At 43.7% G+C, this 24231-nt stretch overlaps 1 protein-coding gene across 1 annotated transcript; it reads left to right on the forward strand.

The window, feature by feature from the left end:
* Window positions 1–1674: 1674 nt before the first annotated feature.
* On the forward strand, window positions 1675–2835 carry LOC120552693 (zinc finger CCHC domain-containing protein 12-like). Its single transcript, XM_039790915.1, has one exon. The coding sequence runs from the start codon at window positions 1675–1677 to the stop codon at window positions 2833–2835; it is 1161 nt and encodes a 386-aa protein (XP_039646849.1).
* Window positions 2836–24231: the final 21396 nt, after the last annotated feature.

Raw genomic sequence — 24231 nt, forward strand, 5'->3', positions numbered from 1 at the left:
GCGTGGGTCTTGTTTTCAATGTCAAAGTATTTGCTAAAACTGTTTATAATGTTTATGCATATTATTAGTTAAGATTTACAACTTATGTGGCCAATGTTAAATTATATCTGTCGTGCTGAGTTTAGATTTTTAGCTCATGATGTGCCTGTGTATATTGCTGTAGTCTGATCTAAACGTAATTAAGATTGCAGCTGCGCAGTGCTGGTGTCGTTTCTTTCTTTAACCTGTTGCAGAGGGAGAAACGTGAACATTAGCTTTGAAAGAAAAAAAAGAAGGAAATAGCATCCTGAAAAGTGATTTATTTTTTTTATTTTTTATTTTTTGATGGTGGTGTCTGAAAACTTTTCTGTTGACATAGTACTGTGGGACTGTGTGGCGGATGGTGAGAGACAGCGCGGGTGAGACGGAGGAACCGTGTACTTCCATTCTGCTAGCTGTAGCAGGAGATAGCGCGTGGTGGACAGCGGGCTGGACTCTGAACTTCAGGCCTGAGTTTGGATTTCCATTTCTACTATCTCATCAGTAAAGTCTTTCCCTCCCGTGGATTTGGAGGATCGTATCGGATACATTTTTTTTTTTGACTGAGCTCAAACAGGTACTGGGTTGTGCACAACTAAACTCAAGAGACTATTGCTGTAGCAATACTTAAAATTTGTGGTTTCTGGCCAGAACATATTTTGTAGACAAATGTATTTTGGGGTGGGAAATGGGAGTGTCATTGTTGATAATTTTCAATAATACTATTTTTTTTTTTAAAAAGAGTCACTGTGTTGGTGTTTTCATTTTTTTCTGTGTGAAGTCAATAATCATCTACAGCCAAAGACAAATTAGTGTTAAGTGTCAGTGCATTTGATATCTATCTTGTCTTTATCCCTCGAACCAGGACATTACTAAAAAAAAAAAAAAGTACTGAAGTAGTGATCCCAGACCTTGAGTTGTTTTTGCAGGTAAATGTTGAAGGCTGATTAGAACCTGGTTACATACTGTAAAAATGTGGCGCCCAACGTGGGGCTGTGGGTGATTTGACTTCACAAGAGAAGTGATATATACAGTGTGTGGTTCAAGAGAAATTATACATAAGGTATATTTTAACAACAACATAGTAGTATTTACACCATTTTACGAAATTATTCAAAGTTAAGTAAAGTTATGGAGATTTGTGCAGAATATGGTTTTGATCCTGAGCGGTCTGTAGTACTAAGAAATGTTAGAAGCTCAGTGACCCTTAGGGAGGTGCGTAAAGCTTTTGCAGAGGAGGACAAAGTGTCCCAAATAGCATGGATAGGAGATGAGTTATCTGGGGGAATACTATGTGAATTTGAAGAAGCTATCACTCCATTACTGCTAGATGAAGAACACCTTAATGCAGAAGGGAATGGCTACTGGAAGGTTGTTCAGATAGATGGTCTCTACAAACATACTGAGAAACAAAAGGCCCCAAAGTCCTCGGACAACATTTTAGATGAGTTATTAGATCACATACAGAATGTAGCTCAGCAAAATATGTTGAAAGTTGATGACCTTAACCAGCTTGTTATGCAACGCCTTTCACCTCAAACAACAGCAGAAAGGCCAAAACTAGCAACCTCCACTCCTTATTCTCACCTCTCTCAGCCAAAACCTGAGGTGCCCTTTCCTTCTCTCAGTGCTGGGGCTTCTAGCCTGAAGGGCAACATGGATTCATTTCCCAAATACCTTGGCTCTGTGGACTCAAAGGCCAATTCCAGGAATGACGACAGTGCAGCTAAGTCACAGTTAACCTTCACTATTCCTGATGGGGCACAGAAAGTAATCGTGGAACATGTTGTTAAACATGATCTGAGCCATACAGATTATCTTCCCTCAAAATACGAAATCCGGTCTTTCTCTGGCAAGCATCCCAAGAGTGGTGAGGTGGATTTCAGCACTTGGAGGCTTCATGCAAAGCAACTCCTGAGAGACACATCTCTAACTGATAGTCAAAAGCGGAGACAAATTCTCAACAGTTTACTGCCCCCTGCTTTAAATGTAGCACTCAGCGCTGGTGACAATGCCCCACCCAGGCTCTATTTGCATGAGTTGGAGAAAGCATATGGAAATGTGACTGGAGGAGAAGAGCTCTACATCCAGTTTGTTGAAACCCATCAACAGGATAATGAAACAGCTTCTGACTACTTGCGCCGCCTCCATACTTTCATGCAGGAAGTGATTGAAAAGAAAGGCATGGCTGGCAGACACTCTGACACTCAACTGTTAAAGCAGTTCATCCGTGGATGTTGGGATGAAGCTTTGATATCCCAGTTACGCCTGAAAGAGATCCTGTCTGACCCTGCAATGGAGATCATTGGGTGTTCGGACCTGTTGTTCAAAGTGAGGTCCTTTGAACATGAGAGGAAGGTAAAGGAGAGCAGGAAAAGCCGGTGTTTGGGGCCCACACAAGTCAAAGCTCGCAGCCACATCCAGCACAGTGTTGATCCACCAGACGTAACCACTGATGAAAATGCCAACTTAAAGGAGAGAGTGAAACAGCTAGAAGATGAAATGGTACAAGCTAGGATTAAGCAAAGTCCTCCTGTTAAGAAAATAGTGTATGGAAAACCTCAGCCTGCAGTTCAGGAAAGAACAAAAGAAAAGAGTTTCCAGAATAAAATTGAGCTGAGACTTAAGACACAAGCAAAAGAGGATAAGCTGAGAGGTTTCTGTTACAACTGTGGCGAAGATTCACATTACCTAGCCAACTGTAACAACCCTTCCAATGCTGAGTTGGTGCAACAAAAGCTACTACAAAGACACAAGCAGAGGTATCCAGCACAGTTGGACAACTCTACCCCAACTGAACCTTTAAACAGGAAGTAGCTACTGTTGTGGAAAGAACAGTAGCTCAACATGGAGCAAGTTCCACTTTAATAACAGAACAAAGCAAAGAGACAGTGCAGACAAAGACTCAAGTAGTAAGTGAGACCACAATACCTCCAGGCCTAGTGGGGGAACCCTGTGAAGCCACAGCATGGCTGGATGATGTCCAGTGCCAATGTCTCCTTGATACAGGGTCACAAGTAACATGTATATCCCAGTCGTTTTACCAGCAGTGTCTTTCGCATCGTAAGCTTCATTTGATAAGTGACATACTGGAAATTGAAGGTGCAGCAGGGCAGCTTGTCCCATACCTGGGATATATTACTGTGGATGTGAAGTTTCTCAAAGAAGAATGTGGCACAAATGCAACCATCACAACGTTAGCCTTGGTCTGTCCTGATCAGACATATAGTACCAAAACACCTCTTCTTGTGGGTACTAATGTTCTCATACAGCTAATGGATGATTGCAAAAGATTGGGTGGGTACAAATATGTTGAGAAACTCATAATCCATGCTAACTTTATCTCTGCGTATGTGGCTTGTGAAGAAAAGACCAAAACTGACACAAGAGATGCAAAGTCCATGCCTGTACGCCTCATTGGAAGGAAACCAATGACAATCCCCAAAGGTGACATATGTGAGGTAACTGGTAGATTTCATGCTAAAACATCAGGAAATGAAGTCACTGCCCTGATAGAAGAACCCCAAATACAGTCTCTCCCGGGGGGACTCCTGGTCCGTAGTCACCTCATACAGGTTCGCCCAGGGTCATGTGCAAAAGTCAAGGTACTCATCCACAATATGGCTGATCATGCCATCACTTTGCAGCCACAAAGAGTCATTGCAGAATGTTCTTTGGTTGATTGGGTTAAACCTGTCAAAGTCAATGAGAATTATGCTCCTGACAAAGCCAAAATGTTCACCACCAGCCAGAATGGGAGACGTGATGAAAAGCCTGTTGATTTAAACTTTGAAGACTCTCCTGTTTCCGAACAGTTTAGGGAGCATATCACAAAAAGAATCAACAGAGAAGCAGCAAATGCTTTTGCCAAACATGATCTGGACATAGGACATATGATAGGTGTTGACCATGCTATTGAGCTAATGGAGCATATCCCCTTTAAAGAACGCACTCGCCGTGTTTCACCGGCAGATTTTGAAGACTTGAAACAACATTTGAAAGACCTCCTAGCTGCTGGAATCATAGAGGAATCTAATTCCCCATATGCATCGCCAGTGGTATTAGTGAGAAAACGCAATGGAGAATTGAGGATGGTAGTTGACTATCGTAAGCTCAACAATCTCACTAAAAAGGATGCATATCCTCTTCCGCGGATTGAGGAGACCTTTACCTTGTTATCTGGATCTAAGTGGTTCACCGTCCTAGATCTAAAAAGTGGCTACTATCAGCTTGATGTGAGAGCGGAGGACCGTCCTAAAACGGCCTTTACAACCCCTTTTGGAACATGGCAGTTTAAAAGACTACCACAAGGGCTGACAAACTACCCTGCTACATTTCAGAGGACGATGGAAGGTGATGGCTGGCATTAATTTGGAGGAAGTCATTGCATTTTTGGATGATCTGATCATTTTTTCAGACACTCTAGAGCAGCATGAGGAACGTCTGATGAAAGTCTTGAACCGAATCTCAGAGTTTGGGTTGAAATTGTCACCGTCCAAATGCAAGTTCTTCCAAATGTCTGTGAAATATCTTGGCCATGTGATCTCTGCTGATGGTATACAGCCAGACCCAGACAAGATAGCCGCAGTTCGAGATTGGCCAGTCCCAACCACAGTGAGAGAGCTTAGATCCTTTTTAGGATTTTCTGGATATTACAGGAGGTTTGTGGAGGGATATTCAAAAATCGTGAGACCACTAAATGAACTGTTACAGGGACAATTTGCCACCAGAAGAAAGGATAAGTCACATTCATCTAAAACACAGTTCCTGGTTAACAAGTGGAGCCAAACGTGCCAAGCAGCTTTTGACACAGTGGTGTAGAAACTGACGAGTGCTCCTGTCTTAGGGTTTGCTGACTGGAAGATTCCATACCTCCTTCACACAGATGCCAGTGTCGATGGTGTAGGTGCTGCTTTGTATCAGATCCAGGATGGGAAACCACGGGTCATTGCATACGCTAGCCGTGGACTCTCACGAAGTGAAAAGAACTATCCCGTACACAAATTAGAGTTCCTGGCACTTAAGTGGGCTATATGTGAGAAGTTCCACGATTATCTGTATGGTGTCTCATTCCAAGTCCTAACTGACAACAACCCATTGACATATGTTTTGACCACAGCCAAGCTGGATGCTGCTGGACATAGATGGCTTGCTGCACTTTCATTGTACAATTTTGACATAAAATACAGGACTGGAAAAACAAATATTGACGCAGATGGCTTGTCAAGGATACCACATGAGTGCCTTCTGGAAGATGAGGAGTCAGAGGACTTGGACAGGAGGATGAGTCAGTTGATGGACAGGGCATTACACTCACCAGAGGATTTCAGAATGCTGAGCCAAGATGTGAAGAACGTAGTGTGCCTGCGGCATCAGGTGGCCAGTAAAGCTACTCAATCAACAGATGACACTGGAGATGATCACTCGTCAGACGACAAGGATGAAGAGTACATACCATCGGTAGAAACCCTTCTTTGTGATGAGAGTGCAGTGCCTGACAGTTTTGAGGAGCCTGATCCATGGCCGGGGAGCTCCACCTTACCAGGCTTAACAGCAGCCGACTGGCAGAGATTTCAGAGTGAGGACGCCACTATTAAACGTGTCATAGATCTGATGGAATCTGGCACAACATTATCAGGCATGGAAAAGCGCCATGAGAGTCGTGATGTGTGCCTCCTCTGGAAAGAGAGACCTCAACTTATTTTTATCGACAAAGTATTGTATCGTCAAGTATTTAACCAAGTTGGGCAGTGCCACAGTCACAGAGAAAGGGCTTTGGAGGGAGTACATGACCAGACCGGGCACATGGGATATGAAAGAACGCTGGAGCTGGCTCGTGCTAGGTTTTATTGGCCAAAAATGGCAGCAGCTGTTGAACAGAAATGTAAAACATGTGAACGGTGTCTAAGAAGAAAAGCAAGAGCTCAGAAAGCAGCAAAACTGGTCAATATCAAAGTGTATTCCCCATTAGAGCTGGTCTGTATAGATTTCCTATCCCTGGAGCCAGACTCAGGAGACCTTAGAAATGTCTTAGTGATCACTGATCATTTTACTAAATATGCTATGGCATTTCCAACAAAAGACCAAACTGCTAAAACAGTGGCAACAATCCTGTGGGAGAATCTGATATGCAACTTTGGTTTCCCAAAGAGAGTCCACAGCGATCAAGGTGCAAATTTTGAGTCTGAGATTGTGGCTGAGCTATGTAAAGCTAGCTGGAGTGAAATCTAGAACCACACCTTATCATCCGAGGGGAAACCCAGTGGAAAGGTTTAATCGCACTCTCTTGGATCTCTTAGGCACACTGGGGAGAAGAAAAAAAGGAACATTGGAGAGAAAATAAAGGCCCTGCAGTGCATGCCTACAATTGTACGCGGAATGATGCTACTGGGGAGTCACCATTCTTTCTGATGTTTGGTCGTCAACCGCGCCTACCCATAGATCTTTGCTTTGGGATTTGCCCAGCTGGATATGACCCAAAGACCCATTCTCATTATGTGAGTGACTTGAAGAAAAGACTCAAGCACGCCTACAAACTAGCCACTGAGTCGGCTGAAAAGCGGCAGCTGCTTAATAAGAGAAGATGGGATAGCAAGGTAACTGCTGCTGCCATTGACGTGGGGGACCCAGTTTTAGTTCGGAATGTGAACATCAGGAAGAAACACAAGATAGCAGATCGATGGGAGTCTACAGTATATGTGGTCACAAAGCAGCCTAATACTGACATCCCAGTGTATGTTGTTTCACCAGAAGATGGGGATGGAAGAGAACGTGTGTTGCACAGAGACCTGCTGCTCCCTTGTGGGTTTTTGCCAGTCAAGCCTATTGTTCATGAGGAACAGGTATCCACCGAAGTTGATAAACCTTGCACACGCTCCAGAGTTAGAGAGGGACAAACAAAGAGTAAAGAGGATAGTTGTTGGCAGGAAGTGCTCCTTAATCCTGAGGCCTCAGAGTTCCAGATGCCAGGAAACGAGACCAGAGAAGACAGTCTTTTGGTTGATGAAGAGGATCTCAGTTTTCAAGTTGAAGGTGAAACCTGTGATGAAGAGCAAATCCCAGCCTGTCCGCTTACCTGTTCTGAAGAGACTTGTACGGATGCCACATTCAGATCCACTTGTGCTCCAGAGTCCTGTAAAAGTCCTGCCTCAATATCTACCTGCGACAGTAAAATCTGTGATATGGTTGAGGAAACCTCATCAATACAAGGCGCTGCGGAAGCCCCCGCTATGCCCCAAAGGCCCAGACGTGAACGACGTCCACCAGTAAAACTTCAGGATTATACAGGTTGGACAGCCAGATGTAACCAGCAGACAGTAGATAATAAACCAAAGTTGAATCTTTTAAGCCTTATGGCAATGATGCAAACTCAAACTGTTATGTTAAATCTGATGTTGAATCTGATGAATGCAGCTATGTAAATATCTGACGAGGACGTCAGAGTTTAGTAGGGGAGGATGTAACCCACCCAAAATTGGCTGGTTGTTTAAAAAAAAAAAAAAAAAAATCAGGGATGATATGATTATGTGATTAATATTTGTCACCATAATAGGACATTTTGTACATTCATCCAAGCTAATTTGAACTGAAGCTAAATTATTCCTTCAGACATAATACATGGAAAAAAAAAAAAAAAAAAGTATGAGTTTCCTATTTTCATTTAATCAGTTACAAATAGCTCAGGTTATGCCACTTTGTTTTAACGCAGTCATTTTAATTGTCAACACTTTTCAGCAGTGGCAAACACTTTGCGGTAATGCCCCCTAGATGGCAGCTGCGCAGTGCTGGTGTCGTTCTTTCTTTAACCTGTTGCAGAGGGAGAAACGTGAACATTAGCTCTGAAAGAAAAAAAAAGAAGGAAATAGCATCCTGAAAAGTGATTTATTTTTTTTATTTTTTATTTTTTGATGGTCGTGTCTGAAAACTTTTCTGTTGACATAGGTAAGCTCATATACCGTGTTTATTCCTAACTGTTATTCTGTACAAGTTTAAAACTATGATGTTACCGTAGGCTACAGTTGAAATGAGAGAGACACTACTAGTTCTGAAGGAAGCGCGTGGGTCTTGTTTTCAATGTCAAAGTATTTGCTAAAACTGTTTATAATGTTTATGCATATTATTAGTTAAGATTTACAACTTATGTGGCCAATGTTAAATTATATCTGTCGCGGCTGAGTTTAGATTTTTAGCTCATGATGTGCCTGTGTATATTGCTGTAGTCTGATCTAAACGTAATTAAGATGTGGTAGCTGCGCAAGTGCGCTGGTGTCGTTTCTTTCTTTAACCTGTTGCAGAGGGAGAAACGTGAACATTAGCTCTGAAAGAAAAAAAAGAAGGAAATAACATCCTGAAAAGTGATTTATTTTTTTTATTTTTTATTTTTTGATGGTGGTGTCTGAAAACTTTTCTGTTGACATAGTACTGTGGGACTGTGTGGCGGATGGTGAGAGACAGCACGGGTGAGACGGAGGAACCGTGTACTTCCATTCTGCTAGCTGTAGCAGGAGATAGCGTGGTGGACAGCGGGCTGGACTCTGAACTTCAGGCCTGAGTTTGGATTTCCATTTCTACTATCTCATCAGTAAAGTCTTTCCCTCCCGTGGATTTGGAGGATCGTATCGGATACTTTTTTTTTTTTTGACTGAGCTCAAACAGGTACTGGGTTGTGCACAACTAAACTCAAGAGACTATTGTTGTAGCAATACTTAAAATTTGTGGTTTCTGGCCAGAACATATTTTGTAGACAAATGTATTTTGGGGTGGGAAATTGGAGTGTCATTGTTGATCATTTTCAATAATACTATTTTTTCTTTTTTAAAAAGAGTCACTGTGTTGGTGTTTTCATTTTTTCTGTGTGAAGTCAATAATCATCTACAGCCAAAGACAAATTAGTGTTAAGTGTCAGTGCATTTGATATCTATCTTGTCTTTATCCCTCGAACCAGGACATTACTAAAAAAAAAAAAAAGTACTGAAGTAGTGATCCCAGACCTTGAGTTGTTTTTGCAGGTAAATGTTGAAGGCTGATTAGAACCTGGTTACAATAACATAACAGAAAGTGCACATTTTTATGTTCTTGAAATGTTCCAAATAAACGTTATTTGAATGTTTTATTGTTAATACAATTTTTGGGGAACGAACGTTCCTGAACTTTATACCTTAATATAACGTTCCAGCAACACAATGCTAGCCTTAAGATAATGTTCCAGCAACAGTATGCTAACCTTAGGGTAATATTCTAGCAACATTTTGCTAACATTTGGTACCAGCAATGTTATGCTAACATTCCAGCAACGTTTTTCTAACCTTAAGATGACGTTCCAGCAACGGTAGGCTAACGTTCTAGCAACGTAATGCTAACGTTCCAGCAACGTTGTTCTAACCTTAAGATGACGTTCCAGCAATGTTGTTCTAACCTTAAGATGACGTTCCAGCAACGTTATGCTAACAATCCAGCAACGTTATGCTAACGTTCCAGCAACGTTGTTCTAACCTTAAGATGACGTTCCAGCAACGTTGTTCTAACCTTAAGATGACGTTCCAGCAACGTTATGCTAACAATCCAGCAACGTTATGCTAACGTTCCAGCAACGTTTTTCTAACCTTAAGATGACGTTCCAGCAACGTTATGCTAACGTTCCAGCAACGTTATGCTAACGTTCCAGCAATGTTATGCTAACGTTCCAGCAACGTTGTTCTAACCTTAAGATGACGTTCCAGCAACGTCATGCTAACGTTCCAGCAATGTTGTTCTAACCTTAAGATGACGTTCCAGCAACGTTATGCTAACAATCCAGCAACGTTATGCTAACTTTCCAGCAACGTTTTTCTAACCTTGAGATACCATTCCAGCAACGTTAAGCAAACTGGACATTTCAACGTTTTTAGGACATTTCAAATCAACGTTCCTACAATCTTCTTAGAACATATTTTTGTTCGCTGGGTGATATCTCTAAATATAGCTCTTTTATATCATGGAGTGTTACAAAAAGACCAGAGTGGTTGTCCCTTACGAGATTTTTTTCCAACTTTTAATAGGAAAATTTGACTTCACACTGAGACCTGACTGAAAGGGATAGTAAAATCAACCTAGGGTCCTTGCACCCCCCAAAAGCCTTGTTTTTTTCCTTTGTTGAACATTTTTAAAGTTACAAACATTGAGGGTGAAATCAGTTTCTTATACCAATATTTTCTCTGGTACCAATTATATTTTTAATCCTTTCAGGTTCCAAGCAATATGTTTATTATGTTAGGATTAGGAATAGGTTTGGGTTAGGGTTATATTAATGTTAATGGGTAACTTAACAAATAATACCAGGACATTCTGAGAATGTTATGAGAATGTTTTTTCTAAACATTATGAGAATGTTCATCAAGCATAAATACAGTGATAAAGACGTTCCGAAAATGTAGTTCTAAGAACGTTTTCTATCAACATTGTGAGAACTTTTATCATTCACAAATAACGTGATAAAGACGTTCCTTAAACGTTTTTCTAAGAACGTTTTCTATCAACATTGTGAGAACTTTCATCATTCACAAATAACGTGATAAAGACGTTCCTTAAACTTTGTTCTAAGAACGTTTTCTATCAACATTGTTGAGAACTTTCATCATTCACAAATAACGTGATAAAGACGTTCCGATAACGTTGTTCTAAGAACGTTTTCTATCAACATTGTGAGAACTCTGTGGCCGGGTTAGCTCAGTTGGTAGAGCAGGCGCACATTTATCGAGGTTTACTCCTCGACGCAGCGTCCACAGGTTCGACTCCGACCTGCGGCCCTTTGCTGCATGTCATTCCCCCTTTCTCTCCCCTTTCATGTCTTCATCTGTCCTGTGGAAATAAAGGCCTAAAAATAATCTTTAAAAAATGCGTTTTCTATCAACATTGTGGGAACTTTCATCATTCACAAATAACGTGATAAAGATGTTCCGATAACGTTGTTCTAAGAACGTTTTTTCCCCAACGTTACAGGAACGTTATAACGTTACATGAACGTTCCGAAAACATTGTTTTAATAACGTTTTGTACTAACATTTACACAACTTTTGAGGAAAGTTAGTGAAAGTTCTGGGAACATTCCCTCTTAGCTGGGTACAGACCAAGTTTGAAGTCCATCGGATGAAATCTCTAGGAGGAGTTAAAGTATAGCACTTTTACTTTTAGGCCTACGTCCTGTTGCCACTAGGGGGCGCTATGACTTTAAGTAAAATTCGGCCTTTATTTGTCCTCAGGGTTGGACTCTTATGAATCCTGAAAAGTTTCGAACCAGTTGGACAACGTACACTCGAGTTACACCCACTTCCTGTTTCAGCGGCGAAACGCACAAAATGGCCGTCCCGCCACGGCCACGCCCTATGACGAAAAGTTTTTCTTTTAACAACTTTTCATCTTTAACTTGAAGTTGATCGGATGAAATCTCTAGGAGGAGTTCGTTAAAGTATGACGTGGAAATGGCCAAAATCGCACTAATTTTGAACTTTGAAATCAAAATGGCGGACTTCCTGTTGGGCTTAGGGTATGGCTCTAATGAAGTTTTTTGTACGACTTGACATGTTACATATGCGTTCCAAATTTCGTGAGTCTACGTTAAACCCACTGCAGGGGCTCAATTTTCTTAACTTTCTAGGGGGCGCTAGCGAGCCATTTTTGGGCGCCTATTCCCGAAACCCTTAAAATACGTAAATTTTCACCAGACTTGATGCGACTGCCAAATTTAGTGAGTTTTTGAATATGTTAAGCCCCTCAAAAAGGCAATTCCTATGACGGGAAAAAGAATAATAATTAAAGCTGCGAGCAGCGATGGACGGGCCCTCGCGCCTCTGCGCGCGTCGTGGTTACCGGCCGACGCCGCTCCTTGCGACGGTGCATTTGCGCGGCACTCAGACGCCGCAAACCGTCACCAATGAAAAGGGAACTCCCCGCCGAGTTCAACGATAGCTCACTCAAGACTCTACGTCATACGGTTCATTAGCTGTGAAAGGGGGCGTGGCTAAAGCATAGGGGGCGGGTCCAACCATCACCAATTAAAAATGAAGCCTCTGCTGAGATGAATGATACCTCACACAAGACTCTACCTGAAATGGGTCAGCATGTATGAAAGGGGGCGTGGCTTAAACATAGGGGATGGGCCAAACCATCACCAATGAAGAAGGAAGTCTCTGCTGAGTTCAATGATACCTCACACAAGTGTTTACATCAATCGGGCCATTAGTAATAAAAGGGGGCGTGGCTTGAACATAGGGGGCGGGCCAAACCCTCACCAATGAAGAAGGAAGTCTCTGCTGAGTTCAATGATACCTCACACAAGGGTATACCTTAAACGGTTCAAATGTTATGAAAGGGGGCGTGGCTTATGCATAGGGGGCGGGCCAAACCATCACCAATAAAGAAGGAACTCTCTGCTGAGTTCAATGACACCTCACACAAGACTCTACCTTAAACGGTTCAAATGTTATGAAAGGGGGCGTGGCCTGAGTAAGTGTGCGTGGTCATATTATAGGGGCCAGCTCAGTATCACACGTACACCACACATTCTGAGTTTCATGCAAATCGGATGATGTTTGTCATATAAGGCAGATTTCATGTCAATTGTGGCCTGTAGGTGTCCTCAGGCCTGGACCCTTGTCAATCGTTAGAAATTTCGGGCAGATACGACAACGTACACTCAAGTTACAACAACTTCTTTGTTCATCGCTAAACACTCAAAATGGCCGCCACGCCACGCCCACACCGTCTGACGAAAAGTTTTTCTTTTAATAACTTTTCATCGTTAAGGTGTTGGGATGGTACAGACCAAGTTTGAAGTCCATCGGATGAAATCTCCAGGAGGAGTTTGTTAAAGTATAGCACCTTGACTTTTAAGCCTACTTCCTGTTGCCACTAGGGGGCGCTATGACTTTAAGTAAATATCGACCTTTATTTGTCCTCAGGGTTGGACTCTTATGAATCCTGAAAAGTTTCGAGGTAATCGGACAACGCATTAATCGAAGTTACACCCACTTCCTCTTCGGGCGGCGAACCGCACAAAATGCGCCCGCCCCTGCCACGCCCCTAATGACGAAAAGTTTTTCTTTTAACAACTTTTCATCTTTAACGTCTTAAGATGGCACAGACCGAGTTTGAAGTTGATCGGATGAAATCTCTAGGAGGAGTTCGTTAAAGTACGACATGTGGAAATGGCCAAAATCGCACTAATTTCGAACATTTAATTCAAAATGGCGGGCTTCCTGTTCAGTTTAGGGTATGGCTCTAATGAAGTTTTTTGTACGACTTGACATGTTACATATGCATTCCAAATTTCGTGAGTCTACGTTAAACCCACTGCAGGGGCTCAATTTTCGTAACTTTCTAGGGGGCGCAAGCGAGCCATTTTTGTGCGCCTATTCCCGAAACCCTTAAAATACGTAAAGTTTCACCAGACTTGATGCGACCGCCAAATTTGGTGAGTTTTTGAATATATTAAGCCCCTCAAAAAGCCAATTCATTTGACGGGAAAATAATAGAAACAATTAAAGCTGCGAGCAGCGATGGACGGGCCCTCGTGGCTTCTGCGCGACGCCGGGTTACCGGGCGACGCATCCCTTTGCGCATCGCTGCGTCGCGCTCAGACGCCGCAATACGTCACCAATGAAAAGGGAACTCCCTGCCGAGTTCAACGATACCTCACACAAGACTCTACGTCATACGGTTCATCAGCTGTGAAAGGGGGCGTGGCTAAAGCATAGGGGGCGGGCCAAACAATTACCAATGAAGAAGGAAGTCTCTGCTGAGTTCAATGATACCTCACACAAGTGTTTACATCAATCGGGCCATTAGTAATAAAGGGGGCGTGGCTTATGCATAGGGGCGGGCCAAACCATCACCAATAAAGAAGGAACTCTCTGCTGAGTTCAATAACACCTCACACAAGACTCTACCTTAAACGGTTCAAATGTTATGAAAGGGGGCGTGGCCTGAGTAAGTGGGCGTGGCCATTATAGGGGCGGCTCAGTATCACACGTAGACCACACATTCTGAGTTTCATGTAAACCGGATGATGTTTGTCATATAAGGCAGATTTCGCTGTGGCCAGGGGGCGCTATGACCAAAAGTCAATTTTGGCCTGTAGGTGTCCTCCGGCCTGGACCCTTGTCCATCCTGACAAATTTCGGGCAGATAACGACAACGTACACCCGTTACAACAACTTCTTTGGTCATCGCTAAACACTCAAAATGGCCGCCACGCCACGCCCATACCGTCTGACCAAAAGTTTTTCTTTTAATAACTTTTCATCGTTAAGGTGTTGGGATGGTACAGACCAAGTTTGAAGTCCATCGGATGAAATCTCTAGGAGGAGTTCGTTAAAGTATAGCACCTTGACTTTTAGGCCTACTTCCTGTTGCCACTAGGGGGCGCTATGACTTTAAGTAAATATCGGCCTTTTTTTGTCCTCAGGGTTGGACTCTTATGAATCCTGAAAAGTTTCGAGGTAATCGGACAACGTACACTCGAAGTTACAGCCACTTCCTGTTTCGGGTGGCGAAATGCACAAAATGGCCGCCCGCCACCGCCACGCCTGCGACGAAAAGTTTTTCTTTTAACAACTTTTCATCTTTAACATCTTAAGATGGCACAGACCAAGTTTGAAGTTGATCGGATGAAATCTCTAGGAGGAGTTCGAAAGTACGACATGTGGAAATGGCCAAAATCACACTAATTTCGAACTTTGAAATCAAAATGGCGGACTTCCTGTTGGGTTTAGGGTATGGCTCTAATGAAGTTTTTTGTACATCTTGACATGTTACATAGGTGTACCAAGTTTCGTGAGTCTACGTTAAACGCACGGAGGGGCCCAATTTTCTTAACTTTGTAGGCCGCTAGCGAGCCATTTTGTGCGCCTATTCCCGAAACCCTTAAAATAGTACGTAATTTTCACCAGACTTGATCGACCGCCAAATTTGTTGAGTTTTTGAATATATTAAGCCCCTCAAAAAGCCAATTCATTTGCGGGAAAATAATAGAAGAAAGAAAGAAAGAAAGAATTAAAGCTGCGAAGCAGCGATGTATCGGCCCTCGCGCCTTCGCGCGTGTCGGGTTACCGGGCGGATCGGCGCCCTCGCGTAATCGTACTGCGGCACTCGGACGCCGCAAACCGTCACCAATGAAAAGGGAACTCCCCGCCGAAGTTCAACGATAGCTCACACAAGACTCTACCGCCATACGGTTCATTAGCTGTGAAAGGGCGTAGCCAAAGCATAGGGGCGGGTCCAACCAAAAAACTCACCAATAAAATGATAATGTACCTCATACAAGACTCTACCTTAAATTCGGGTCAGCATGTATGAAAGGGGGCGTGGCTTAAACATAGGGGCGGGCCAAACCATCACCAATGAAGAAGGAAGTCTCTGCTGAGTTCAATGATACCTCACACAAGGGTGTACCTTAAACGGTTCAAATGTTATGAAAGGGGGCGTGGCTTATGCATAGGGGGCGGGCCAAACCATCACCAATAAAAAGGAACTCTCTGCTGAGTTCAATGACACCTCACACAAGACTCTACCTTAAACGGTTAAAATGTTATGAAAGGGGCGTGGCTATGCATAGGGGGCCGAACCATCACCGATGAAGTAGGAAGTCTCTGCTGAGTTCAATGATACCTCACACAAGTGTTTACATCAATCGGGCCATTAGTACTAAAAGGGGGCGTGGCTTATGCATAGGGGCGGGCCAAACCATCACTAATAAAGAAGGAACTCTCTGCTGAGTTCAATGACACCTCACACAAGACTCTACCTTAAACGGTTCAAATGTTATGAAGGGGGCGTGGCTTGAGTAAGTGGGCGTGGCCATATTATAGGGGCGGCTCAGTATCACACGTAGACCACACATTCTGAGTTTCATGTAAATCGGTTGATGTTTGTCATATAAGGCAGATTTCCTGTGGCCAGAGGGGGCTATGACCAAAAGTCAATTTTGGCCTGTAGGTGTCCTCAGGCCTGGACCCTTGTCCATCCTGACAAATTTCGGGCAGATACGACACGCGTACACTCAAGTTACAACAACTTCTTTGGTCATCGCTAAACACTCAAAATGGCGCCCGCCGCCACGCCAGCACACCGTCTGGCCGAAAAGTTTTTCTTTTAATAACTTTTCATCGTTAAGGTGTTGGGATGGTACAGACCAAGTTTGAAGTCCATCGGATGAAATCTCTAGGAGGAGTTCGTTAAAGTATAGCACCTTGACTTTTAGGCCTACTTCCTGTTGCCACTAGGGGCGCTATGACTTTAAGTAAATATCGGCCTTTTTTTGTCCTCAGGGTTGGACTCTTATGAATCCTGAAAAGTTTCGAGGGTAATCGGACAAACGCGTACCTCGAGTTACAGCCACTTCCTGTGCGTTGCGAAATGCACAAAATGGCCGCCCCGCCACGGGCCACACGTCCTATGACGAAAAGTTTTTTTTTTTTAACAACTTTTCATCTTTAACATCTTAAGATGGCACAGACCGAGTTTGAAGTTGATCGGATGAAATCTCTAGAGGAGGTAGCGAAGTAACGACATGTGGAAATGGCCAAAATCACACTAATTTCGAACTTTGAAATCAAAATGGCGGACTTCCTGTTGGGTTTAGGGTATGGCTCTAATGAAGTTTTTGTACATCTTGACATGTTACATAGGTGTACCAAGTTTCGTGAGTCTACGTTAAAGCAACTGGAGGGGCTCAATTTTCTTAACTTTGTAGGGGGCGCTAGCGAGCCATTTTTGTGCGCCTATTCCCGAAACCCTTAAAATACGTAAATTTTCACCAGACTTGATGCGACCGCCAAATTTGTTGAGTTTTTGAATATATTAAGCCCCTCAAAAAGCCAATTCATTTGACGGGAAAATAATAGAAGAAAGAAAGAAAGAAAGAATTAAAGCTGCGAGCAGCGATGTACGGGCCCTCGCGCCTCTGCGCGTGTCGGGGTTACCGGCGGACGGCGCTCCTTGCGACCGTGCATTTGCGCGGCACTCGGACGCCGCAAACCGTCACCAATGAAAAGGGAACTCCCCGCCGAGTTCAACGATAGCTCACACAAGACTCTACGTCATACGGTTCATTAGCTGTGAAAGGGGCGTAGCCAAAGCATAGGGGGCGGGTCCAACCATCACCAATTAAAAATGAAGCCTCTGCTGAGATGAATGATACCTCACACAAGACTCTACCTTAAATGGGTCAGCATGTATGAAAGGGCGGGCGTACAAACATAGGGGGCGGGCCAAACCATCACCAATGAAGAAGGAAGTCTCTGCTGAGTTCAATGATACCTCACACAAGGGTGTACCTTAAACGGTTCAAATGTTATGAAAGGGGGCGTGGCTTATGCATAGGGGCGGGCCAAACCATCACCAATAAAAAGGAACTCTCTGCTGAGTTCAATGACACCTCACACAAGACTCTACCTTAAACGGTTAAAATGTTATGAAAGGGGGCGTGGCTTATGCATAGGGGCGGGGCGCAAACCATCACCGATGAAGTAGGAAGTCTCTGCTGAGTTCAATGATACCTCACACAAGTGTTTACATCAATCGGGCCATTAGTACTAAAAGGGGGCGTGGCTTATGCATAGGGGGCGGGCCAAACCATCACTAATAAAGAAGGAACTCTCTGCTGAGTTCAATGACACCTCACACAAGACTCTACCTTAAACGGTTCAAATGTTATGAAAGGGGGCGTGGCCTGAGTAAGTGGGCGTGGCCATATTATAGGGGGCGGCTCAGTATCACACGTAGACCACACATTCTGAGTTTCATGTAAATCGGATGATGTTTGTCATATAAGGCAGATTTCCTGTGGCCAGAGGGGGGCGCTATGACCAAAAGTCAATTTTGGCCTGTAGGTGTCCTCAGGCCTGGACCCTTGTCCATCCTGACAAATTTCGGGCAGATACGACACGCAGTACACTCAAGTTACAACAACTTCTTTGGTCATCGCTAAACACTCAAAATGGCCGCCGCGCACGCCCACACCGTCTGCGAAAAGTTTTTCTTTTTAATAACTTTTCATCGTTTAAAGGTGTTGGGATGGTACAGACCAAGTTTGAAGTCCATCGGATGAAATCTCTAGGAGGAGTTCGTTAAAGTATAGCACCTTGACTTTTAGGCCTACTTCCTGTTGCCACTAGGGGGCGCTATGACTTTAAGTAAATCTCGGCCTTTTTTTGTCCTCAGGGTTGGACTCTTATGAATCCTGAAAAGTTTCGAGGTAATCGGACAACGTACACTCGAGTTACAGCCACTTCCTGTTTCGCGCGTGAAATGCACAAAATGGCCGCCCCGCCCCGACCCGTCCTATGACGAAAAGTTTTTCTTTTAACAACTTTTCATCTTTAACATCTTAAGATGGCACAGACCGAGTTTGAAGTTGATCGGATGAAATCTCTAGGAGGAGTTCGTTAAAGTACGACATGTGGAAATGGCCAAAATCACACTAATTTCGAACTTTGAAATCAAAATGGCGGACTTCCTGTTGGGTTTAGGGTATGGCTCTAATGAAGTTTTTTGTACATCTTGACATGTTACATAGGTGTACCAAGTTTCGTGAGTCTACGTTAAACGCACTGGAGGGGCTCAATTTTCTTAACTTTGTAGGGGGCGCTAGCGAGCCATTTTTGTGCGCCTATTCCCGAAACCCTTAAAATACGTAAATTTTCACCAGACTTGATGCGACCGCCAAATTTGTTGAGTTTTTGAATATATTAAGCCCCTCAAAAAGCCAATTCATTTGACGGGAAAATAATAGAAGAAAGAAAGAAAGAAAGAATTAAAGCTGCGAGCAGCGATGTACGGGCCCTCGCGCCTCTGCGCGTGTCGGGGTTACCGGCGGACGGCGCTCCTTGCGACCGTGCATTTGCGCGGCACTCGGACGCCGCAAACCGTCACCAATGAAAAGGGAACTCCCCGCCGAGTTCAACGATAGCTCACACAAGACTCTACGTCATACGGTTCATTAGCTGTGAAAGGGGCGTAGCCAAAGCATAGGGGGCGGGTCCAACCATCACCAATTAAAAATGAAGCCTCTGCTGAGATGAATGATACCTCACACAAGACTCTACCTTAAATGGGTCAGCATGTATGAAAGGGGGCGTGGCTTAAACATAGGGGGCGGGCCAAACCATCACCAATGAAGAAGGAAGTCTCTGCTGAGTTCAATGATACCTCACACAAGGGTGTACCTTAAACGGTTCAAATGTTATGAAAGGGGGCGTGGCTTATGCATAGGGGGCGGGCCAAACCATCACCAATAAAAAAGGAACTCTCTGCTGAGTTCAATGACACCTCACACAAGACTCTACCTTAAACGGTTAAAATGTTATGAAAGGGGGCGTGGCTTATGCATAGGGGGCGGGCCAAACCATCACCGATGAAGTAGGAAGTCTCTGCTGAGTTCAATGATACCTCACACAAGTGTTTACATCAATCGGGCCATTAGTACTAAAAGGGGGCGTGGCTTATGCATAGGGGGCGGGCCAAACCATCACTAATAAAGAAGGAACTCTCTGCTGAGTTCAATGACACCTCACACAAGACTCTACCTTAAACGGTTCAAATGTTATGAAAGGGGGCGTGGCCTGAGTAAGTGGGCGTGGCCATATTATAGGGTGCGGCTCAGTATCACACGTAGACCACACATTCTGAGTTTCATGCAAATCGGATGATGTTTGTCATATAAGGCAGATTTCCTGTGGCCAGCGGGTGGCGCTATGACCAATAGTCAATTTTGGCCTGTAGGTGTCCTCAGGCCTGGACCCTTGTCAATCGTGAGAAATTTCGGGCAGATACGACAACGTACACTCAAGTTACAACAACTTCTTTGTTCATCGCTAAACACTCAAAATGGCCGCCACGCCACGCCCACACAGTCTGACGAAAAGTTTTTCTTTTAATAACTTTTCATCGTTAAGGTGTTGGGATGGTACAGACCAAGTTTGAAGTCCAACGGATGAAATCTGTAGGAGGAGTTCGTTAAAGTATAGCACCTTGACCTTTAGGCATACTTCCTGTCGCCACTAGGGGGCGCTATGACTTTAAGTAAATATCGGCCTTTATTTGTCCTCAGGGTTGGACTCTTATGAATCCTGAAAAGTTTCGAGGTAATCGGACAACGTACACTGGAGTTACACCCACTTCCTGTTTCGGGCGGCGCACGCAAAATGGCCGCCCATACGGCCACGCGTCCTATGACGAAAAGATTTTCTTTTAACAACTTTTCATCTTTAACTTCTTAAGATGGCACAGACCGAGTTTGAAGTTGATCGGATGAAATCTCTAGGAGGAGTTCGTTAAAGTATGACATGTGGAAATGGCCAAAATCGCACTAATTTCTAACTTTGAAATCAAAATGGCGGACTTCCTGTTGGGTTTAGGGTATGTCTGTAATGAAGTTTTTTTGTACGTCTTGACATGATACATATGTGTACCAAGTTTCGTGAGTCTACGTTAAACGCACTGCAGGGGCTCAATTTTCTTAACTTTCTAGGGGGCGCTAGCGAGCCATTTTTGTGCGCCTATTCCCGAAACCCTTAAAATACGTAAATTTTCACCAGACTTGATGCGACCGCCAAATTTGGTGAGTTTTTGAATATATTAAGCCCCTCAAAAGCCAATTCATTTGACGGGAAAATAATAGAAGAAAGAAAGAAAGAAAGAAAGAAAGAAAGAATAATTCCTTCAGTTTCAATAGGGCCTTCGCCGCTGTCGGCGCTCGGGCCCTAAAAATAAATCCCCTAACACTCTGAGACCACAGACCCCAACCCCTATCTGCAAGATACGTGGCCACATCAAACGCAGCTTGCGCAAACTCCACCCCACAATTACCCCTTCTGTCTGAAGTTACAGGTACGTTGAAACAGGTCTAGTGAACTTCTTATGCTAAACATGAACGGTGTTACAAAAACCAGGTCTCAACCAGCTATCAAATTCTGAAATAAGCTACGTGAAAAACACACCAACCTGGTCAGAGTAATAAACTGTAGATTATATAAAGTGTAGATTACAAACTGGACAGTCAGCATTTATCATGTTTTTCCAGTCTGGTTAACTGTTAACAAACATAGATTATAAACTGGACGGTCAGCATCCATCCTGTTCCATCTCCAGTCTGGTTACATGTTCAAAACATAAACTATAAACTGAATAGCCAGAATTCATCAAGTTCTACAGTCTGGTTAAATGTTCCTTTAAAGCTTGGCTCCAAAAACTTACATACAGTGCTTAGAGACAAATTCAGCGTGGTATCCCAGACACTGCTAGTCCACAGCTGCTGGGTCCGCCAGCCTCGGCCCTGCCACCGGCTCCAGCCCTAGACGCGCGGTCCCCCCGCCATCCTCTGGCGCCATCCTCTGGCGCCATCCTCTGGCGCCATCCTCTGGCGCCATCCTCTGGCGCCATCCTCTGGCGCCGTTGTCGGCAACAGGCCCTGGGGTGAAGCGGCCCGTGTTGATGTCGCGTCGTCCTCCACATCCAGCTCCCAACAGAAAACGTCCACATCTGTGGTTGCAGTGAAGGCGAACTCTCTCCCTCCGTTGGTCACTCTCAGGGTGGCTGGGTGGATGAGCAGGTCCGGGGAGCCCCTAGCATGTATCTCGTGTTATGCTCCCGATGCTGCTGGGTTGTGAATGCACCGCAGTCAGGTTGCATCAGATCATACACCGCAGTTCCCTTAGTCTCAAGCTTTGCCATTCATTTCTGTCAGCGCTCCCTGTACTGCGTTGTAAACCACCGATTCAAGCACACTTAGTTGCTTTTCCAAGACCTGAGCAATCAAGTCCTCTATGTTTGGGAATGCGCTAGTATCAGACGCTATGTTAGCCACCACTCTGCTAGCCGCCGCCATGTTTGCAGATTTTGTGTCTGAGTATTTAGCTTAGACGACAACGGGACCTGTTTTCTCGCACCTGCAGGCAATCACTGAGTTACTGTGATAGCAGATAAAACGATTTTGGGTCGAAGAAAAAGTAATAGACCTGGTTATTCTATGTGGAGGTGGGTACGAGAGCCTCAGTCTTCTGCGACCATTGCGGGTGCTGGTCATGTAATCTTCACGATAAGACATTTTGTTAATTTATTTCAACACAGTATCACATCACACAACTTATAACTTGTAACACTATGACACTTTAACACAGTATAAAAAAATATATCGGATTTCACCGGAGATAGTTGGTCGCTATATAAATTCTACAGGGAAACATTGTCCATCAACTTTGGCTATGTTTGAGCATCATTAATGTATTTTGTGTGTCTGTGTGACACCAGTGAGTGTGTTGTCAAGAAAGGAGAGCGAGCGGTTGTGGTGTCCAACTGAGTATATGTGGCTGTGAGGAAAAAGCGCAAGAAAAAAGAGATTGCAGAGCAATTTAAAGCAAGTTAACAGTTAACAATAAAACGACAAGCTTCTTCTGTTTATCATATGCATTAGTCAATTATAAGTTTTCATTGTGATGGAGGTTCTATCACAGCACAAAAAATATTGAGGTGTTTTAGAGTTTTTATAAGTGTCTCACTAAATCCAGAATTCAATCCAGTCAGCTATTGAGTGATTTACTATTACTAGTAGTTCATTTTAACAATACAATCGTTTTATGAATACAAAACTTTAAGAAGTGTAATGTTTTCTATTTTGAAATACATTTTTCTATTGATCAATAAATTGTCAGTGATGATGAATATACCAGACATGAAAATCACTCACCTTTCGGCGAAATTCGCCGTTTTGAAACCAAAATACAGTACAGGCCAAAAGTATGGACACACCTTCTCATTCAATGCGTTTCCTTTATTTTCATGACTATTTATATTGTAGATTCTCACTGAAGGCATCAAAACTATGAATGAACACATGTGGAATTATGTACTTAACAAAAAAGTGTGAAATAACTGAAAACATGTCTTATATTCTAGTTTCTTCAAAGTAGCCACCCTTTACTCTGATTACTGCTTTGCACACTCTTGGCATTCTCTTGATGAGCTTCAAGAGGTAGTCACCTCAAATGGTTTTCCAACAGTCTTGAAGGAGTTCCCAGAGATGCTTAGCACTTGTTGGCTCTTTTGCCTTCACTCTGCGGTCCAGCTCACCCAAAACCATTTCGATTGGGTTCAGGTCCGGTGACTGTGGAGGCCAGGTCATCTGGCGCAGCACTCCATCACTCTCCTTCTTGGTCAAATAGCCCTTACACAGCCTGGAGGTGTGTTTGGGGTAATTGTCCTGTTGAAAAATAAATGATGGTCCAACTAAACGCAAACCGGATGGGATGGCATGTCGCTGCAGGATGCTGAGGTAGCCATGCTGGTTCAGTATGCCTTCAATTTTGAATAAATCCCCAACAGTGTCACCAGCAAAGCACCGCCACACCATCACACCTCCTCCTCCATGCTTCACGGTGGGAACCAGGCATGTAGAATCCATCCGTTCACGTTTTCTGCATCGCACAAAGACACGGCGGTTGGAACCAAAAATCTCAAATTTGGACTCATCAGACCAAAGCACTTTACACTGGTCTAATATCCATTCCTTGTGTTTCTTGGCCCAAACAAATCTCTTCTGCTTGTTGCCTCTCCTTAGCAGTGGTTTCCTAGCAGCTACTTGACCAGGAAGGCCTGATTCGTGCAGTCTCCTCTTAACAGTTGTTCTAGAGATGTGTCTGCTGCTAGAACTCTGTGTGGCATTCATCTGGTCTCTAATCTGAGCTGCTGTTAACTTGCGTTTTCAAGGCTGGTGACTCGGATGAACTTATCCTCAGCAGCAGAGGTGACTCTTGGTCTTCCTTTCCTGGGGCGGTCCTCATGTGAGCCAGTTTCATTGTAGAGCTTGATGGTTTTTGCGACTGCGCCGGGGGACACATTCAAAGTTTTCGCAATTTTCCGGACTGACTGACCTTGATTTGTTAAAGTAATGATGGCCACTCGTTTCTCTTTACTTAGCTGATTGGTTCTTGCCATAATATGAATTCTAACAGTTGTCCAATAGGGCTGTCGGCTGTGTATCAACCTGACTTTAATAAGGGAAAAATTCCACTAATTAACCCTGACAAGGCACACCTGTGAAGTGAAAACCATTTCAGGTGACTACCTCATGAAGCTCATTGAGAGAACACCAAGGGTTTGCAGCGCTATCAAAAAAGCAAAGGGAAGCTAATTTGAGGAATCTAAAATATAAGACATGTTTTCAGTTATTTCACACTTTTTTGT

Source organism: Perca fluviatilis, chromosome 22 (genome assembly GCF_010015445.1).
Source record: "Perca fluviatilis chromosome 22, GENO_Pfluv_1.0, whole genome shotgun sequence".
Taxonomy (NCBI): domain Eukaryota; kingdom Metazoa; phylum Chordata; class Actinopteri; order Perciformes; family Percidae; genus Perca; species Perca fluviatilis.

Excerpts from the sequence above, each read along its gene's own strand:
- LOC120552693 (XM_039790915.1), top strand. The coding sequence starts at position 1,675 with ATGGATTCATTTCCCAAATACCTTGGCTCTGTGGACTCAAAGGCCAAT.